Source organism: Syzygium oleosum, unplaced genomic scaffold (assembly GCF_021117445.2).
Source record: "Syzygium oleosum isolate NSW1041296 unplaced genomic scaffold, Sole_v2.1 Sole_v2.02, whole genome shotgun sequence".
NCBI classification, from domain to species: Eukaryota; Viridiplantae; Streptophyta; class Magnoliopsida; order Myrtales; family Myrtaceae; genus Syzygium; species Syzygium oleosum.
The window spans coordinates 1193955-1214372 of NW_026607486.1; the positions used below are offsets into that span (position 1 = coordinate 1193955).

The window sequence follows — 20418 nt, forward strand, 5'->3', positions numbered from 1 at the left end:
CAAGGCAAGTCGTTCGCGAATTTTAGCTGCACATTAGCAATCTTTCGAGCGGCCCGTGCCACAAAATTATTTGCATTTCAATTCTTTCGTCAATTAGAGAAGATGATCCGATTTGATGAAGCCTCCGTTAAAATGTGTCTAATCAATGGAAACACATATACTTTTGAAGGTCTTCATTTCTTATTTAGTTCAATCCGGAAGAGACTTCGCTCGCAGCTGCCAGCTTGTTAGGACACAGACTCCAGTCACAATGGAAAAGCATTTGGTGATTATGTTCCTGTTTTACTATGCCCAAATCTCATTAGGACGAGTTCAGCGATGCAAACCAACCAGACGGATCGGCTCGCTTTGATCTACTTCAGAGACAGTGTGGATGAGGATCTGTTCGGAGTTCTGAGCTCGTGGAATGATTCTTCTCATCACTGCGAGTGGCAAGGTGTCGTATGCAGTGGACGGCATCCCGGAAGGGTCGTGTCCCTCGACCTGACGTCGAAAGGCTTGGGCGGTCTTCTATCGCCTCATGTAGGGAACCTCTCTTTCCTGAGAAGCCTCGTTCTACAGAACAACAGCTTTCGCGGAGAAATTCCACAAAGTATTGGCCATTTGTTTCGCCTTCGCCGTCTCGGTCTTCGTAACAACTCTTTCGGCGGACAAATGCCCACCAATCTTTCTCAGTGCTCAAACCTTGAGATTTTGAATCTCATTGATAACCAGCTTGTGGGCAAAATTCCTGATGATCTCGGCTCTTTGCCGAAGCTTCAAGCTTTAGGTTTGGCTAAGAACAGTCTTACAGGATCTATTCCTCATTCTATTGGAAATCTCTCCCAACTTTACACGCTCTCCGTCGCAGAAAATGGGTTGCAAGGAGAGATTCCCGAAACATTGTCCAAGCTTCGTGGTTTGAGGTTTGTTGCATTGGCGTATAACCAACTCACCGGCGAGATCCCTCCAGCAATCTTCAACATCTCCGGCATTGTCGGCTTCAGCGCCGGTGAAAATCAATTGAGAGGGAGCATTCCCCCATATATCGGTAACACTCTTCCATCTCTCACTTATCTCGACTTTGAGGGCAATTTGTTTACTGGTGTTATACCTCCGTCCTTATCGAATGCCTCCGGCCTTCAGCAAATCTACTTTCACAATAACAGTTTTCACGGACCGATGCCCGCAAATCTTGGAAGGCTAAAGGCTCTTGAAGTAATGAACTTTGGTTCTAACCAGTTGCGAGATGACTTCAGTTTCATTACCTCATTGACTAATTGTTCAAGGTTGGAAATTATTGCGGTGGACCTCAATTTTCTTGAAGGTCCGTTGCCGGATTCCATTGGCAATCTTTCCAACAGCGTTAGAGTAATTTATATGGGTTACAACCCAATGTTCGGAACCATTCCTCCTGGCATTGGCAATCTCTTCAACATGTCCTTGCTTGGCTTAACAAACAATTCGCTCGGCGGTCATGTTCCTTCTTCTATCGGAGCACTCCATAACTTGCACGTATTGCACTTAAGCGTAAACATGTTAACGGGAGAGATCCCGTCATCGATCGGCAATTTGACGTTATTGAATCACCTTCACCTGCTGTTCAACAACTTTTACGGGGAAATACCGCAGAGTCTTGGTAACTGCAGGCAGCTAATCGAGCTCGAGCTTTCGAACAATAATCTGAGTGGTTCAATTCCAGAGGAGGTTCTTAGTCTTTCTACCATTTCGATTATCTTCAGCTTGGCACATAACCAGTTGAGCGGATCTCTTCCGTCTCAAGTTGGGTCCTTGGCCAATCTTGTCGAACTGGATCTGTCTTACAATAAGCTGACAGGACCAAATCCTAGCTCCATCAGCAAGTGCTTGCTCTTGGAATGGCTCAGCTTGGCCATCAATTCCTTTCATGGTGAAATTCCTCCGGCTTTAGGCACATTACGGGGCTTACGAGACTTGGATCTTTCCCATAATGACTTCTCTAGTGAAATCCCGAGGTTTCTCGTTCAACTTACGGATCTGAATTACTTGAATCTATCTTTAAACAAGCTCGAAGGAGAAGTTCCGAAGCAAGGAGTATTTCTCAATGCTAGTGCAGTGTCCGTCTTTGAGAATAGTAACCTCTGTGGAGGTATTGCAGAACTAAACCTTCCTTCTTGCAAATCGAACACCTCTAAACCATTTTCGACAAAAAAAGTTACAGTAATCGCCACGGCGGCTGCCATCTTGTCAGGCTTCATTCTGTTTCTTTGCTTGTTTATCATATGGTACCGGAGAAAGAAGTCGAAAGAAAATCTCTCTCCAACTGAATTGCCGTTTGAACACCGATTCTCGAGGGTCTCTTATGAGGAACTCTTTAGATCCACCGATGGATTCTCTGAGAACAATGTGATCGGTAAAGGGAGATATGGTACTGTCTACAAAGGAACTACACAGGAAGGCGGCTGGGTGGCTGTTAAAGTGCTCAACTTGGGCCACAGAGGTGCTTCGAAGAGCTTCGTCTCGGAATGTCAAACCTTAGGGGCCATAAGACACCGAAATCTCGTGAAGATATTGAACGTGTGCTCAAGCGTGGACTATCGCGGCAACGATTTCAAAGCTCTATTATATGAATACATGGCTAATGGGAGCTTAGAAAATTGGATACACCAAGGAAACGAAGAAGACGTCGAGCATGAACATGAACTTGGAAAACCAGGACATTTGGGACTAATGCAGAGGTTAGACATTGCCATTGACATAGCTTCCGCGATCGAATATCTTCACGAGGATTGTAGCCCAAAGATTGTACACGGAGATCTAAAGCCGAGTAATGTCCTTCTGGACAACGAAATGATGGGGCGAGTTGGGGATTTCGGGCTAGCGAAGATCAGCTCTGCTGCGACAACAGAGGCCATGGACATTGACAACTGTAGCAGCTCAGTGGCAGTGAGGGGTTCCATAGGCTATGTCCCTCCTGGTAAGAAAATTTTCTCATTTATTGTCTAAGTTTTATTTGCGTTGGCCATGAAATGAATTTGGATTTTCATTGAATATTTCTTGATGTACACTATATTAGAGTATGGCATGGGGGATATGGTATCCACGCAAGGCGATGTGTACAGCTACGGCATTCTTTTATTAGAAATGTTCACGGGAAGGAGACCCACAGAAGAGGTTTTCAAGGACCATTTGAATATCCACACCTTTGTTAAGGTGGCTTTGCCACACCGAGCCACGGAGATCGTGAACTCGGCCATTTTTAACGGAGAAGATGAGCGGGACACCGAGAGGATGAGAGATTGCATTGCCTCTGTCCTAACGGTTGGAGTTGCGTGTTCGATGGAATCGCCGTGGGATCGGATGGGCATGGCCGAAGTACTCAAGGAACTGCATAAGATCAGGGCTAGGTATGGAGCCAACTAGAAAGGCTTGGTTGAAGCAAGTTCATAATAATTCGGATGGTTCTATTCTCTATCTTAATTTTTACTGTTTACCACTGGGGCCAAAGCCAAACTCAAATGTATATACTCTATCTCATAATGCCATTAAATTGAATTAAATAACTCTTTAGAATTTAAAAGTACATGCATACATACCGTACAAAATCATAGATACTATACAAAAATCCTTTGCTACACATTTCTGTATTTGTTCTCAAATGATTTAGAGATGGATAGATGCATTATTTTAATATGTATTTATAGATTTATGAGTGTAGAGAATGTGAAGTGGAGGTTTATCTTAAACAAGGTTATAAATTATGTCATTGCCAATTGATTTTTAAATGATAATTCATATTATGGATTAACAGGAGAAGTAGAAGTAAAGTCAACAAGATTATTAAATTTCGCCGAGGTTGATTTTAGGTGGCGGGTATTTTCTTGTTTTTGCAATGGGAAGAGGGCCATTTGAACAATATAAAATCTTAGGTGATACACTTTTTTGAAACATGATGAAGTCCAACTCTCAGAATTCTCTTTGGATGAAATTTTTCTTTTCATGGCTAGGTATCATTAGGTGATACACTTAGACTCTGTTTTTTTTTTTTGTCGATACTTAGATTTCATTTGTTTCGTGAAAAATGAATGATTTGGAAAATATTTTCCTGAAAATGATTGCTTGCATCGCTTAAAATAATTAGCCAATGGAATATTTTCATTATCGACAACAAGTTATGTCTAAATATTTTCGTGGTCGATGAAAATACTTTTACTTTATTCATTCATTTTTGTAAGTGATATAAGAGATCGTTTTTATAAAAATATTTTCCAAATTAGAGTTGCAATACTTGAATATGAAGGGAAAAGGAATTCGCTTTTGCCCTGCAGAAGCAAGGTCCTCGCGAGCACCGAATTCTCCTAGCAATGGAAGAGAAATATTGAGTGAATTGAAGCAAGGATGTTTCCAGCATGAGTAAGGGAGGACAATGAGAGCGTCATTATTGAACGGCAACAGTTCATGCCTTTTTCTTAGAAGCATCGCCGGTGGTGGCAATTGCTCGCTTTAGGAAGCGTTCGGAGTCCCCTTAAGGCGCGAAACCTGACTAAAGCAGCAGGGTTCTTGAGTTGCAAATCAATGTCGACAAATTTGCCGGCGGTGCAAGTGAAGGAAAAGATCGATCTGACAGAGAAGGAGAAGATGATCTTTGATAGGCTTCTCGCCACCATTCGCCATTTTGATCTCTCTATCGAACTGCGTGTGGCTGGTGACTGGATCCGTAATAAGGTTGGTGTATTTGGTAGTGTAGTAGGGTGTTCGCTTTGATGTGCCTTATAAGTTCTTTTGCGGTACTAATAATGTATAAGTACGTTGTCTTGTGCTTCTTTTGAGATATTTTTCTCCAATTACATGTTTAGTTATATCCAATTCAAGTTCTTACTTTCCCCTCCCCATAAAACGTGTGTTTTCTTTTTTTTCTTTTTCTTTTGTTTGCCTATATTTTGGCAAACAGATCAGCTCGGGTCGGTTTCGGCTTTCCTCCGCATTCCACAATCTTAGGAGTTTCACGCCATTGCTGGAGACAGCGCCAATCCTTACTTAATTACAACCGCCATGACATTTAGGTGAGGCCATCTCTATCTCATTCTCTGTCTCTGTTTCCTTGGGGTCCATTTGAACGTGTGAGAAGGGGCCGTCGTCCATCCATGGACGGAAAAAGGGAAGTCATTGGGACCAGTTGAACGTGAGAGAAGGGCCGTCCATTCGCTTTGTGGACTGAGGAAGGGGGGGGGGGGGTCTATTGGCCGTTGGATTTCTTTCGGCCGAACATTGGCCGTTGGATCGGATGACCAATTGACCAGGACCAACATTCGACTGTAAAGGTAAACATCAGCGAAGACTCCGGGTCAACGGGGCTTGATGTTGACAGGCCGGTCAAGTCAACAAAAACTGTGCAAGTCTTCGGCCCATCTTGGGCCGTTGGATTGAGATTGATATGCGAAGGACGACAGACTCAGGGTCAACGGGGCTTGATGTTGACAGGCCGGTCAAGTCAACAAAAACTGTGCAAGTCTTCGGCCCATCTTGGGCCGTTGGATTGAGATTGATATGCGAAGGACGACCTGTTTGAGACTGACCTGAGAGTCATTGGCTCTCCCTTCGACTTGTTTTTTTTTAAATTATTTTCGTTCCTGGGTTTATTTTATTTTATTTTGGTTACATATGAGCCATGACAACTTCAAATAGTCTATCGGACAGTAGGCCAAGAAAGAAATTCCGGGGGATGATAATGACTCAAATGTGTGATATTATAGAGGGAGGCTTATCGTGTGAAGGTTATATTCAAATGTCATGGTTGTTGTAATTAAGTACGCCGGAAATGGCGAGAAACTCCAAAGATAGTGGAATGCGGAGGAAAACCAAAACCGACCCAAGCCGATTGTGAAGTAAGACGTTGTTGACACCTAAATTTTGATTAACCATTTAGAGATTAATTGCATAGAAAATTAGGAATTAAATTTTAACCCCTAAACAAAAATATCAAAATTGCATAGCATATAGTTTAGGATCATATAGTTTAATTGCATTCAACATCGGACCGGCGGCAGTAAGTAAGTTGAAAATCCATCGCATAAATCAAGCTCGAGTACCGAACAAAGCTCGTCTCGCTCGGAAGACGGGGGCCGAAAATCACAAGTCTAAAAGGCCTTGGTAGTCTTAATTTGAGCTTAAATCAGCCCATCAAGTTTAATTAGAGAAAAGCCCAAATTAATTCAGCCTATTTGGAATTAAATAAAAATTAAAGGATAAAAGCCTAAGCCTAAGCCCATTAGGACTAAGAAGCCCGGCCAATTAACTTATGGTTGCGATATAAATATGTGATTATACCCCTCAATCAAGGGGAGCTCTGATAATTTCCGGAAGACAATTCTGAAGAGCACGAGATGCACGTGAGGAAAGAACGAGACTAAAGAGCAAGAGTGAGAAAGTGTCGCCTCATCGCCACGCTGCCTCGTGCCCGTGCTGCCTCACCGTCCCGCCCGCGCCGCCTGCTCACGGCCAGACCTGTGACTGTGAGTAGCTTGCTGCCGCCGTTGCTCAACGACGATCCCTGCCGCCGCTGCTGCCATAAAACAGTGACCCAACTCAACGCCTTCTCATCGACGACGAAGCCGCGAAGCTCCACACGATCTGCTGCCCCCGAGACTGGGATCCTTTGATGCCATCGACGAAGTAGCTGAGCTGCTGCCCCTGACGGTCTCGTGCCGCTGTAGCTGGACTCTTCTTTGTCGTCAAGTCTCCAGTCCAACCCTGCACTAGTCAAGCCAACGAGTTTCCAGTCCAATCCCTACGTTCCTCCTAGTGTGCTTGTTTTGTTGCAACGTGCCCAAAATTCCACAAGCGTCCTTGAAGTTCCTTTGGCGTGTAGTCCGGCCATTAGTCCATGCAAGATACGAAGAGAGGGAGGGGCATAAAGGAGCAATAAAAGATAGAAGAAAAAGATTGTTTTTTTTCTTTCTTGCAGGTTATCCACGTTCCACCACTCCTTTGCTTTGCTGACCACTAAAGTTAGGGAGTCCAATTCCAAGATACCCCGCGAGCCCGGAGCCTAGCCAAGCCACTCCTGACCGCCGTCACACCCGTTGTCGCCATCGCCGTCGCCACCACCGTCGATCCGTCGGCCACCGTTCCGATCCGCGATCCTGATCCGCCGCAAATTCAAATTTGGAAAGAAATCCGCAAATCAGGTAAAAATCTCTATCCGGTATATTTTCAAAATATTTAAATTCTTAGTTTGAATATTTTGAATATTCAGTGAATATTACGTGATTGACTAAGTACCTTAGGATAATGCTTGCTTTGTCCACAATGTTCTAAAATACTCAAAATTAGGAAATATTTCTAATTTGGCAACGTATCTTGACAACTATCCGACCTTATCCCTAAGGTACGATACGCGGCGATACGGGAAATCGTTATCTTATTCATAATCACTTGGATACGATAATAGATTTTATTCGCTTTCCAAACTCGAACAATCAGCTTTCCGTCGATATCTATAACCCTATAGATATGACTGTTAATTTGATTTCTTTTTCTAATTCAAATTTGATAAGAAAAATCTTGCGGATTGCGTGGATTGTTTGAATGCAGTTGTTATCTTTGTTTGATTGTTTTTTTTTAAATAAAGAAAATCCAAAAATATGTTAGTTAGGATTTAAATTAGAAGTTTTGCATGTTTAGGGAACCCTAAATGTATCTAGAAGATAGGATAATTATTTAATTTAAATTAGGACTTGAGATAATTTATTTCCTAGTTTAAATTAGGTGTTATTATAATCCTAATAGATTATTTAGGTTATTTTAAGATTCCGAATTTCCATGAAAATCCCAAAAGAATGAGTTACTTTAGGATAGATTGAGATAGATTGCATTCTTAATTTGAGTAACTTTTAATTTCGAATTTTAATAAAAACTATCAAAAAAAGAGTTGTTAGATTGCGTGGTATTTTAGACATTTTTTTAATTTCGAATTTCATTGGAAAAATACCAAAAATAAATCATTTGTCCGTCATTAGAATTAAGTCACGTCGTCGCATGACATATAGTTTACATGCTAGGTTGCATTAATCGCATGTCATTTTTGCACGTCATTGCATATAGGTTAGTTTGCATTTTAATAAAGCGCAAACCCTAAAGAACACATCGAGTGCCTTGCTTTGTTAATTAGAAATCATATTAGGATTGTCTGTATGATTTTCTACTAACAATGCAGATGCTTGCGATGCTCTAAGGTACGTCATTCTCCTAATCTTGCAATTTATTTATTGCTTTCTTAGGTGTTAAATTGGTGGTTTGCGCACCCGCATGAACACCTCACATGTTAGTGATTAGGTAACAAAATGGATTCAGACTGCCTGCATAGACATTTTTTGAAAAGAAAAGGTAGCGTTAGACTAGATCTAGCGTAATCAAATCCCCGAGCTTAGAATCTCTGGTTCGTAGGAACAAAACATATCTCCCTATGTTTTATTTAGGTTTCTAATCGACCTACCACAAATAGATTAGTGGCGACTCCAAGCATGAAAACTTTTGTCATGTTAAAAACTTAAACCCTAAGTTGCGAATTGGTAGGATTTGGGAGGGCTCGAGTTAGGCTTAGTCTTAATAACTATTAGCTTGAGAAATTTTAGGTCGCGACAAACGTCTTCCTAATTCACATGAAAAATACCTAAACGCAAAAGAAAAAACAAGAAGAGGTACTCTTTCAAAAAGTCTACAATATAGCCTATTTTCCATGATTACTCGCGGCTTTCGATGGTGAATTGGGGTGTGGCGAGCTGCGGCTGCGCCACGTCAGTGTTCTGGTCAAAGGGTGGATCTGGATCCCCGACAATTTGGACAATTTGTATCCGTGCCGGCGTGGGTTGAGCTGCTTGTGGACTAAATCTCCGGTTCTTGCGGACAAGCTCAACGGGTACGTTTCTTTGCTTTGGTCATCTGATGTTGTAATTTGTGAGTTTCAGTTAATTCAGTTGTACAGAGATGTTGTAATTTCATGTTCAAGGCGAGTCGTTTGCGAATTTTAGCTGCACATTAGCAATCTTTCGAGCGGCCCGTGCCACAAAATTATCTGTATTTCAATTCTTTCGTCAATTAGAGAAGATGATCCGATTTGATGAAGCCTCCGTTAAAATGTGTCTAATCAATGGAAACACATATGCTTTTGAAGGTCTTCATTTCTTATTTAGTTCAATCCGGAAGAGACTTCGCTTGCAGCTGCCAGCTTGTTAGGACACAAACCCCAGTCGCAATGGAAAAGCATGTGGCGATTATGTTCCTGTTTTACTATGCCCAACTCCCAATATGGACGAGCTTAGCGATGCAAACCAACCAGACGGATCGGCTCGCTTTGATCTACTTCAGAGACAGTGTGCATGAGGATCCGCTCAGAGTTCTGAGCTCGTGGAAACGGTGGAATGACTCTTCGCATCACTGCGAGTGGCAAGGCATCGTATGCAGTGGACGGCATCCCGGAAGGGTCGTGTCCCTTGAACTGACGTCGAAAGGCTTGGGCGGTCTTCTATCACCTCACGTCGGGAACCTCTCTTTCCTGAGAAGCCTCATTCTACAGAACAACAGCTTTCGCGGCGAAATTCCACAAAGTATTGGCCATTTGTTTCGCCTCCGCCATCTCATTCTTAGTAACAACTCTTTCGGCGGACAAATGCCCACCAATCTTTCTCAGTGCCAAGGTACTACGAGGATTGAGAATAGGTCGAGTTACCCCATCTTTTGAGTGCCCCTTTTTGTAGAGGAGTTAAGCTTATCAACCATCCGATCCTTTTTGTTGTGCGTGGTCCGTCGATAGTGACCTCTAGTAAGGCTTGTACCTTGTGCCGTTTGTAAGTAACATTATGTTTTTAAAAAGCGGTTTGTTGATGTGTATCGTTCGTCTCTCTCGACTACCCTGTTTCATTGTATGTTGTATGGTGAGTTCGAATTTGCTTCCGCTCGCGTTCCTCGTTTGAGTTAAGTTGGGTCGGCGACAAGTCCTGGGATATCGCATGCTTGACGACTCCGGAGGGATGTTGCATGCTCATTCGGGTTCGGGGTGTGACACTGACAAACCTGGAGTTAGGTTATCTGAGAATAACTCAATATCGAGATTAGTAAAATAAGCTATGGAAGTTGAGGAGACAACATGATGAAAACATTGCGCGTTCTTCGAAAAGAACATGACGAGAGACTTGAAGACGAGTAGAGAGACGATTCTAACATCTATATCCCTATGTTCGATACTAAGTCCAAGGAAACAAAGAGGTCATGCACACGGATCGAGTTTGGTGCGTTCACAAGGTCGAAGAAGGACATAGCATGTGCAACCAATCGGTTTGAGAGGAGTCTAACTCGGGGGGAGTGCCGTGCAGGAGTTCGAGAGGAGATTTGTTCTGCATGATCGGTTAAGGAAGATGATTGATAGTGTACACAGCAGCAGGGCAGCTTCACCTCCAAAATTGTTTACGACGAAATACCGACACAAGCATAACTCGACCAGAATCTAAACTGTACCTATGCTTGAGCTTGGTCCGACGGTCTTGTTTGTGATGTACTTGGACCTGATCAAAGAACCAAAGTACGTAGCTGGGGAATGAAGGTGTAAGGATTACTGGCGAAGTATTCCTCAGCATGATCAATGCAACATTGGTGGTGACTGTGGAAAGGGATTGGGATGGCATGATAAAATTAGCTCTTGAATAACTTTTTATTTATTTATTTATATTAAAACAATATGTGGTAAGAGATCAATTATTTCAAGGAGGGACATGGAACTTCATCTATTTTTTTACAAAGTAGTGTGTACTTATTTCGGGCCACTATTATGGTGTAGATTAAAATTGCCACGTTAGCATGCTCCATCAAGGTCAACATGAATTGATTGACGGAGTTGACGAAATAAGACCTTTATCAAATTAAAGTACATGGAGACTCGGGCGTAGTGCAGAGTTAATACGCCGATAAATAATCAAAGATATTATTTCAATTTTTTTTGATAATTATATATAGATAAGAGTATAAAAAAATTGGCAACATTGAATCTTTATAGTCATCGAACGATATGTGGAACTACACGTAGAGACATAAGCATGTTTTTATAATAACATTCTAATGAATAACTTTTCATTGGACCTCGAAGAAGGTTGAAAAAATAGTTAAAAAGGAAAAATTAAAAAGAATAGGTTAGAAAACTAGCAATCGAATTTATCTTTTTTAACATTCTAAAAGTTAACTCAAATTAGAAAAAGAAAACTGTTGAGAATTTATATAAGTTCTATAATGCAGAAAATACTTGTAGGTATCAAATAAGAAATTACTATTAGAATTAACAAAATTGAGCTATGCCATTTTAAGTCCACAATCTTCTAATAATGCCATTAAATTGAATTAAACAACTCTTTAGAATTTACATGAACATGCATACATACTATACAAAAATCCTTTGCGACAGGTTTATGTATTTGTTCTCAAATGATTTAGAGATGGATAGATGCATTATTTTAATATGTATTTATAGATTTGTAAGTGTAGATAATGTAAAGTTGAGGTGTATCTTATAAAAGGTTATAAATTATGTCATTCCCAATTAATTTCTAAATGATAATTCATATGGTGGATTAATAGGAGAAGTAAAAGTAAAGCCAATAAGATTATTAAATTTCGGCAAGGTTGATTTTAGGTGGCGGGTATTTTCTTGTTTTTGCAATGGGAAGAGGGCCATTTGAACGACATAAAATCTTAGGTGATACACTTTTTTGAAGCATGATGAAGTCCTAACACTCAGAATTCTCCTTGGATGATATTTTTATTTTCATGGGTGGATATCATTAGGTGAAAGCTTAGACTTTGTTTTTTTTTTGTTGATACTTAGATTTCGTTTGTTTCGAGAAAAATGAATGATTTGAAATTTTTTTTCGTAAAAATGATCACCTGTATCGCTTAAAATAATTAGTCAATGGAAAATATTTTCATTATTGACAATAATTTGTGTTTAAATATCTTCGTGGACGATGAAAATATTTTTTATTTATTCTTTTTAGTAAGTGGTACAAACGATCGTTTTTAAAAAAATATTTTCCAAATTAGAGTGGCAATCCTCGAATATGAAGGGAAAAGGAATTTGCATTTGCCCTGCAGAAGCAAGGCCCCCGCGAGCGCCAAATTCTCCTAGCAATGGAAGGGAAAAACTGGGTGAATTGAAGCAAGGACGTTTCCGGCATGAGTAAGGGACGACAATGAGAGCGTCATTATTGAACGGCAACAGTTCAAGTCTTTTTCTTAGAAGCATTGTCGGTAGTGGCAATTCTCTCGCTTTAGGACGCGTTTGGAGTCGCCTTAAGGCGCGAAACCCGACTAAAGCAGCAGGGTTCTTGAGTTGCAAATCAATGAGGACGAGTGCAAGTGAAGGAAAAGATTAATCTGACAGAGAAGGAGAAGATGATCATTGATAGGCTTCTCGCCACCATTCCCCATTTTGATCTCTCGACCGAGGTGCGTGTCGCTGGTGGCTGGGTCCGTGATAAGGTTGGTGTATTTACTAGTGCAGCAGGGTGTTCGCTTTGATGTGCCTTCAAGTTCTTTTGCGGTACTAATCGTGTATAAGTACGTTATCTTGTGCTTCTTTTGAGATATTTTTCTCCGATTACATGTTTATTTATATCCAATTCAAGTTCTTACGTTTCCCTTTCCATAAAATGCGTGTTTTCTTTTTTTATCTTTTGTTTGCCTATATTTTGGCAATCAGATCAGCTTGGGTTGGTTTCGGCTTTCCTCCGCATTCCACGATCTTAGGAGTTTCTTGCCATTTCCGGAGACAGTGCCAATCCTTACTTAATTGCAACAACCATGACAATTAGGTGAGGCCATCTGTGTCTCTTAGGCTGCGCATGGCAACCATTTTATGCCCGGGAACAGATTCTGCTCAGAAATGATTCTTTTTGATTCCGTGCTCGGAAACAATTTCTAAGCATATGAAGACGTTTGGTAACTGTCAAAAATTTCTATTCTTATAATAGAAAAAGAACAGAAATGCGTTTGGTAACTACACAAAATTTCATTTTATTAATAATATTTTAAAATATTTTAATATTTCTTTCTTTTTTTCTTTTTTTTCTTTCCCTTCCCATCCTTGGCCATGGCCAGTGAGGGCGTCGGGGTCCTCACCGCCGGCCTCGCTGGCGCCACCCAGGCGACGGACCTTGGTGGCGACGGCAAGGTCGGCCTCGCCTTGGTTGGGCGAGGCCTCACCGTCGCGGCCGCGAGCCGCCCTCGCCCAGGCGGCGAGGGGGACCCTCGCCGGCCACCGGAGAGGGCCGCGACACCCTCGCCAGCCTTGGCCTGTGGCCGGTCGCAGGTGGCCGGCGGGTGGTGGATGGCAAGCCGAAGAACAACAACAAACCAAAAAAAAGAAGAAAATCAAGAAGAATCAGAAATGGAAAAATTGTTCCAGAATCAAGAAGCTACTTTTTTTTGTTTCTTGATTCTGTTCCAAAACTGATTTTGGGAACAATTTTTTGCAAAATTATGCCCGGGCATAAAAAATTTAACAAACGGATTTCTGCTCCCAAACTGATTCTAGGAATAAAAGAACAGAAATTTTTACTATTTGATAAGTTGCCATACGGGCCCTTACTGTTTCTGTCCCTGTTTTCTTTGGGTCCATTTGAACGTGTGTGAGGGGGCCGTCGTCCATCCATGGACGGAAAAAGGGGAGTCTTTGGGTCCAGATGAACGTGAGAGAAGGGCCGTCCATTCGCTTTGTGGACTGATAGGTGGGGTCTATTGGCCGTTGGATTTCTTTCGGCCGAACGTTGGCTGTTGGATCGGATGACCAGGACTTGAGAGTCATTGGCTCTCCTTTCGACACTTGTTCTTTGGTTTTTATTTTTTTTTATTGTTTTCATTTCTGGGTTATTGGGAAAATTCCATTTTGGTATCCAAAGTGGGGTCAAATTCTCAATTTGGTACCCAAAGTGGACAAAGTGTCAAATAAGGGTCTGAAGTGCTTAATCAGTCTCAAATAAGGGCCCGAAGTGCCCCAAAAGTCTCAAATAAGGTCCGGGTCGCCACTGGCCAAAATGTCACTGGCGGCCAAAAAGTCTTGTTCTAAGACCTAAGCACAAGACTTTTTTATTATTTTTTTACATTTTTTTCTTTTCCTTTTCCTTTTCTTTTTTTTTTCTCTTCCCTTCGCCCAATTTTAGGTGGAGGCCGCCTCGCCGACGTCGGGCGAGGGTCGCCTCGCCGGGGTCGGGCGAGGCGACCCGCCCGCCCTGCCCAGGGTGCCCGTTGCCCGGACGCCCGCGGGCGACCTCGCCCGGGTCACCCTAGCCCGGCGCGGGGCGAGGCCCGCCTCGCTCGAGCCGGGCGGGCGAGACGACCCTCGCTCGCCCACCCAGTGCGGGCGCCTGTCGCCCGACACACGGTGAGGGCGACCTCGCCCGGGTAGCCCTCGCCGGCGTTGGGCGAGGCCCGCCCGCCTCGGGCTGGGCGCCGAGGGCCGCCCTCGCCCGACCCCAACGAGGGCGACCCTCGCCGCCCAGCGGGCGGCCTTCGCCTCGCCCTCGCCCGCCCGTGAGGGCGACCCAGTGGCGAGGGTCGCCTCGTCGGCGTGGGCGAGGCCCGCCCTCGCCCGGGTTGGGTGCGCGAGGGTCGCCCTCGCCTCGACCCCGCTAGGGCGACCCTCACACGCCCGGGGCGGGGCGGGCCTCGCCCGACGCCGGTGAGGCGGCCTCGCCCGAGGCCGGCGGAGGGAAGAGAAAAAAAAGAGAAAAGGAAAAGGAAAAGGAAAAGAAAAAAACAGAAAAAAGAAAAAAGAAAGAAAAAAACGTAAAAAAAATAATAAAAGCACTGTTCCGGTGCCGGAACAGTACCGTTTTTGGCCGCCGGCAAACATTTTGACCGGCCGGAGACCCAAACCCTTATTTGAGACTTTTTGGGCACTTCGAGCCCTTATTTGAGACTGACTAAGCACTTCAGACCCTTATTTGACACTTTGTCCACTTTGGGTACCAAATTGAGAATTTGACCCCATTTTGGATATCAAAATGGAATTTTCCCCTGGGTTATTTTATTTTGGTTACATATGAGCAATAACAACTTCAAATAGTCTATCGGACAGTTGGCCAAGAAAGAAATTCTATCCGAGTTTGAAAATAATGACAAACAGAGTATCATTTTCTTCATTTAGTAATTAACGCCAAAGAACTCTTGTCAATTTCACTTCCATCTTCCAACCAATTAGCAAGAATAGTGCCCCATAAAATGTTAACAATTGGAGTTCCGGTGGACGACAATGACTCAAACGTGTGATTATAGAGGAAGGCTTATCGTGTGAAGGTTATATCCAAATGTCATGGTTGTTGTAATTAAGTACTCCAGAAATGGCGAGAAACTCCTAAGATCGTGGAATGCGGAGGAAAGCCGAAACCGACCCGAACTGATTATGAAGTAAGATGTTTTTCTAATCCACATGAAAAATACCTAAATACAAAAGAAAAAACAAGAAGGTGTACTCTTTCAAAAAGTCTACAATAGCCTCTTTTGGAGTGATGGAATTCATAATCTTGTATCTGTTTAATGTATCTGTATTCCAGATCAACACTAAATTACAAAGGCATCGAGTTTTCTTCTCACCCAATCTCAAAGCTCTGGGAAGAACGGAATAAGAATCAAATCAGACTGCGATATCTTTTTGGGGAAGGATTATCATCAACGCAATTCTACATCTGGAAAAATCTCCATTACCGGGGACGAACATGCCCTTCTGGGACACTTAGCTATCCATTACAAGGGTATTAGATGACTGAAATGTGAATCCTCCCGGCACAGTGTTATTTCTAGCGGGCGTGGTAATGCCACTTCGTTTTGAGTGGGGGAAAAAACGTCTACGAGCTGAAGTAATTTTAACCTGGAAACCTTGCCAAGCTGTTGGCCACATACTTTGCACTTCGGTGTGGTTTCACTGAATTCCGTTTATGATTTTATAGTCATTTGACAATGGTATTGGATTGGAAGATAGGTATATAATAAGTGGAACATTGTGGAGAGCGCTTGTCAAAGTGCAACCTCCCTTCCTTTAGATAAACGGAAGACTCTCTCCCATGCTATCCTTTTGGTAAAACCTACCACTTTAGCACCTAAGGATGGCCCATTCTTCATGTCATCCCAATACAAAACATGTCCTAACAACAGAAAACTTGTTAGTTTGTGTCGTCTTGTCTACTGGCAAAGAATTTTTGGAAAGAAAACCAAATGCGGAATCCAAAATTTCAGTTAGAATCTTCATGAAGTTGCATGTTCTCAATTAACAAGATTATTTCCTGGTTAATATTCATCTTGAAGTGAAGAAGATTGCGCCTTAGGTCGAGCAACAACCCTACATGCTTCTTGTGAAGAATTATTGCATCATTGGCAAAAAGTTGTTGAACCAGTTACCTAGTCCTCAGCCCCAACCACTTCTAACCTCTTTGGAATACTAGACATTCTTGCTTTTGGTAATTTTTCCAAAATCTTAGATATCGCAGAGAAGTTATCTGGAATATTACCAAAAGCTTTAAGAGGTTGGATCATTGAATGATCTTGAATTGTATGGCATTGTAAGGCACAGTGGCATAAGGCCCTTGAACCAACCCACTAAACTTATAGTCTTGAATGTTTTCGACCAAAGGATTTGCGACTACTGGCTTTTGTCAAAGTAATGTCATACGAAGTTGGTCTGAGATTGCAACATGGCCGTGGTCAAGTTAAAATATCCGTGTATGTGATCTTGAAATCACCTTTGGTCAATCTTGTAGGTAGAGGTCCTAGTGGTTTAGGTTGCCTTCGCTGGGAGCTATTCTTTGGTTCAGTTTCCAATTGAGTTGCTTTTTTTTTTTTTGGTCGAGTGCTACTTGTGAACCATAGCAGTCCAACATAAAGGTTTTTTTTTTTAAACTAAAGTGTGACACATGGACAATGCAATGAAGCTTGAAAAATAAGCACCTGGAAGCTGTCCCTTGAAGCTTGTTTTTGTTCGGTTCAGCGCCAGTTTTGCTCAACTGGAGCTTACCAATTTTCTTGGAAATACTCATTCGTATCCTATTTTCTGGAAAAAGTGTCAAAAAGTTTTCAATCTTTTGCATTGGTGCCAATTTAGTCCTAAACCTTTTTTTGGTGCCAATTCAGTCCTAATCCTTTTGCATTGATGCCAATTCAGTCCTTCGACACATGAATAGCTATTAGTCGGAAGGACTGAATTGGCACAAATGCAAAAGGTTTAGGACTAAATTGGCACAATACAAAAGGTTTAGGACTGAATTGGCACCAAAAAAAGTTTAGGACTGAATTGGCACCAATGCAAAAGGTTTAGGACTGAATTATCACCAACGTAAACGGTTTAGGACTGAATTGGTACCAATGCAAAAGGTTTAGGACTGAATTAGTAAAAAGAATGCTACTGGCTAGGCTCTTTTATTCCTGGTCAGATGGGGTTCATGCTTCTACGTTTATAGATTCTTCATGTCCTATTCTTGTTGCTGTTTGTCTTGATCGTTTTTGCTTTTTGGTAATAATCACTCTACTTAAATTATTTCACTGGCACAGCTCACAATCAGCTTAAATGCTTATACATGAATGGATTTCTTTAATTTTCCGGATTGATATCTGCTTCCATGAAATTTGTTTGACATGCTGCTGCTGCTGCTTTAATTGAGAGATTCGTCTCTCACTGAACATGCGGGAAAAGTATCAAAAAAGTCATAAATCTTTTGTATTTATGCTAATTTAGTCCTAAACCTTTTTTTGGTATCAATTCAGTTCTAAATCTTATGCATTGATGCCAATTCAGTCCTAAACCTTTTGCATTGGTGCCAATTCAGTCCTTCGACACATGAATAGCTATTAGTCGGAAGGACTGAATTGGCACCAATGCAAAAGGTTTAGGACTGAATTGGCATCAATACAAAAGGTTTAGGACTGAATCGACACCAAAAAAAGTTTAGGACTGAATTGGCACCAATGCAAAAGGTTTATGACTGAATTAGTAAAAAAAAATATTTAGGACTAAATTGACACCAATGCAAAAAGTTTAGGACTTTTTTGACACTTTTATCATGAACATGCTAATATCAGCGGCGCAATGGAGATCCACTACGCGTATACATGGATCTGGAGGCTGGCCAAAGGAGATCAGGCCGAGAAGATATATTCATCAGTTACCATGCAAAAGACGATGTCCAGTCAACCTATGCTGGATCACTTTTCCACAATGGTCGAAATTACCGCGTGTCTTCTTATAAGGACAACGTGAGTGATCATCTCGTCAATCCCTCTCGAGTCTCATCTTGATTCTCTCCCTATTAACTTATGATCCTTTAAATGTATTAAATCCTGTTTTTGCACTCCAGGGGACGCTGGTTTATTGGTCTTCCTCTCGTTGCCTTCCTCAAAGGAACGAACTCGCAAAAAAGCTACTCAAGTTACTGCCTACGCCGAATACCACTCGTGGAGGAGATGTGGTGTGTTAGGTAATTATGGAAGCACACGTGCGACAAGCCTCGACACCTTGCCGTGCCGATTATGTGAGTTCATTAGCAAGAAAGGCGGGAGAAACGCGCGAGCTTTATAAAGAGTTGATTCTTTTTAAATACCCGTTTTGTTTCCTCATCATCCGACGGATGCGCAGTGTTTTATAAGTTTAGTCCATGGCCATTAACATATATAAAGAGAGAGATGGATACGAGGAGATTGTAGATTAGACATTGATGTAAACATGCCTCTAACAAAATCATCATATTAATGAATACAAGGTCATCACGATCTTCGTGTTTGGACTTTTCCCCGATTTGGTGCAGCGAAGCCAGATTGGTGATCAATTGTCGCCATGCTCGTTCTGTCATTTTCGAGTACAATTCGGGTCTCTTGGAACTTCGGATCGAGGATTGGAGAGGAGAGGTGGAAGAAAAGGCTCGGGATGGATTTAGGAGCCTTTGTGCAAGCCGTATGCGGTGAGAGTCCCACGGGCAGTAATGAGGAGGGTACAGACGGTAACGAGGGGGTTCGTGTCTATACGGAGATGCATTGTGTTCTCCTCAAAGGGTTGTACATTTATATCACGTACGTCAACTTTTACGGGTAGCTGGTACGAAACAATTGAGAGGATTTCATTTTTTATCGGGCCCATGTTTTCCTTTAATTAGATATTAATAACTCTTTTGAACGTGAGCATGCCCTTAAACTACTTCGCGTGAATTCTGTGACATAAAACTTGGGGGTATTCCCTGGATAGAGAGCACAAATCCCGCATACCTTGCCCCCCTCGTTGGGGGAAAGTATTTTTTTCTCTCACCTCAGGGAATAATACCCTTGTGTTTAACGAGACTTCAGACGAAACAGTTGTCTTCAGGAAGAGTACCTCCGGCCACTATATTTTTCTAGGCGTGCACCCAAGATAAGGGCCGGCTCTCGTGCCTCAGCCTATTGGAGGCTCCAATGGGCCCGTGTTTTCCTCTAAACAAAAATTAGTAACTATTTTGAGAATATTTTGCGTATTTTTAATACTCCACTTATGTTTTTAAAGTTTACCTAGAAATTAAATGGTTCAAAGAGGAACTATTTTATATAACACTACCGAAGCCTATATCTATTTCATTCTTGTTAACTTAGTCCTTGTCTGTTTAGGATTAAGTAAAAAGTGAAAAATACTTTTTTCTATATTCCTGTCAAAATTTAAAATATTATCCAAATTTTAGAAAAACTACGAAACAAACTGTATGTGAATCTAGGTGATAATATATTATTTGTTGTGAAAGTTTTAGATGTTTCGGGATAAAAACATTTAAAGTGCGTCATTCGCTAAATTTAAATTACGCAAAAAGTAAAAAAGGTAAAAAGTCTATTTAGACACTTCTTTATGCGAGATCGGAAGTTATTGAGAAACAGTAAAAACAACTTTTCAGGGTTCGAGGACTTTTACTCTATTCTCTTGAAAACGTTATTACCTTGTCAGTAGACAATACTTGCATGCATCTAGTAGTAACTACGAATATGGGATAATAGCACAAATTATCCCTAAATTTTAGTCAGATGTGCAATGTCGTTTATGAATTTTTAATTCATATAATGTGATATCTGAATTTTGGCCTAATGTGTAGTATCGTCTCTACACTTTTAATTTGTTCAATATGGTTTCTAAACTATTGATAAATGTTCAATGTAATTCCTAGACTATATGAAAATGCTTATAATTTCAGGGATCACATTGAATATTAGACTAAAGTTCAGAAAGCACATTGAACAAATTAAAAGTTCATAGACGATATTGCATATTGATCAAAGTTCCAAAACCATTCGTATTGTTTTCCGGTGAACAATTTGGTAGGCATGCACCTGTTCTTTTTTTGTCTCTTCTTCTTTTTCTGAGCAAAATTCGGTTTGCGATCTGTTAATCAGCCAAATCAATAGCTCTCCTCTTGAAGTTCCTCT

General features: G+C 41.7%; 1 protein-coding gene across 1 annotated transcript; it reads left to right on the forward strand.

The window, feature by feature from the left end:
• The first annotated feature begins 318 nt into the window (after nucleotides 1-318).
• On the forward strand, nucleotides 319-3381 carry LOC130137496 (putative receptor-like protein kinase At3g47110). Its single transcript, XM_056308924.1, has 2 exons — nucleotides 319-2935; nucleotides 3035-3381. Exons 1-2 carry the CDS (start codon nucleotides 319-321, stop codon nucleotides 3379-3381), a joined length of 2964 nt encoding a protein of 987 aa, XP_056164899.1.
• The last annotated feature ends 17037 nt before the right edge of the window (nucleotides 3382-20418 follow it).

Coding starts and splice junctions, on each gene's coding strand:
- LOC130137496 (XM_056308924.1), top strand. CDS start 319: ATGCAAACCAACCAGACGGATCGGCTCGCTTTGATCTACTTCAGAGAC. Junction 2,936..3,034: donor CATAGGCTATGTCCCTCCTG/GTAAGAAAATTT, acceptor ACACTATATTAG/AGTATGGCATGGGGGATATG.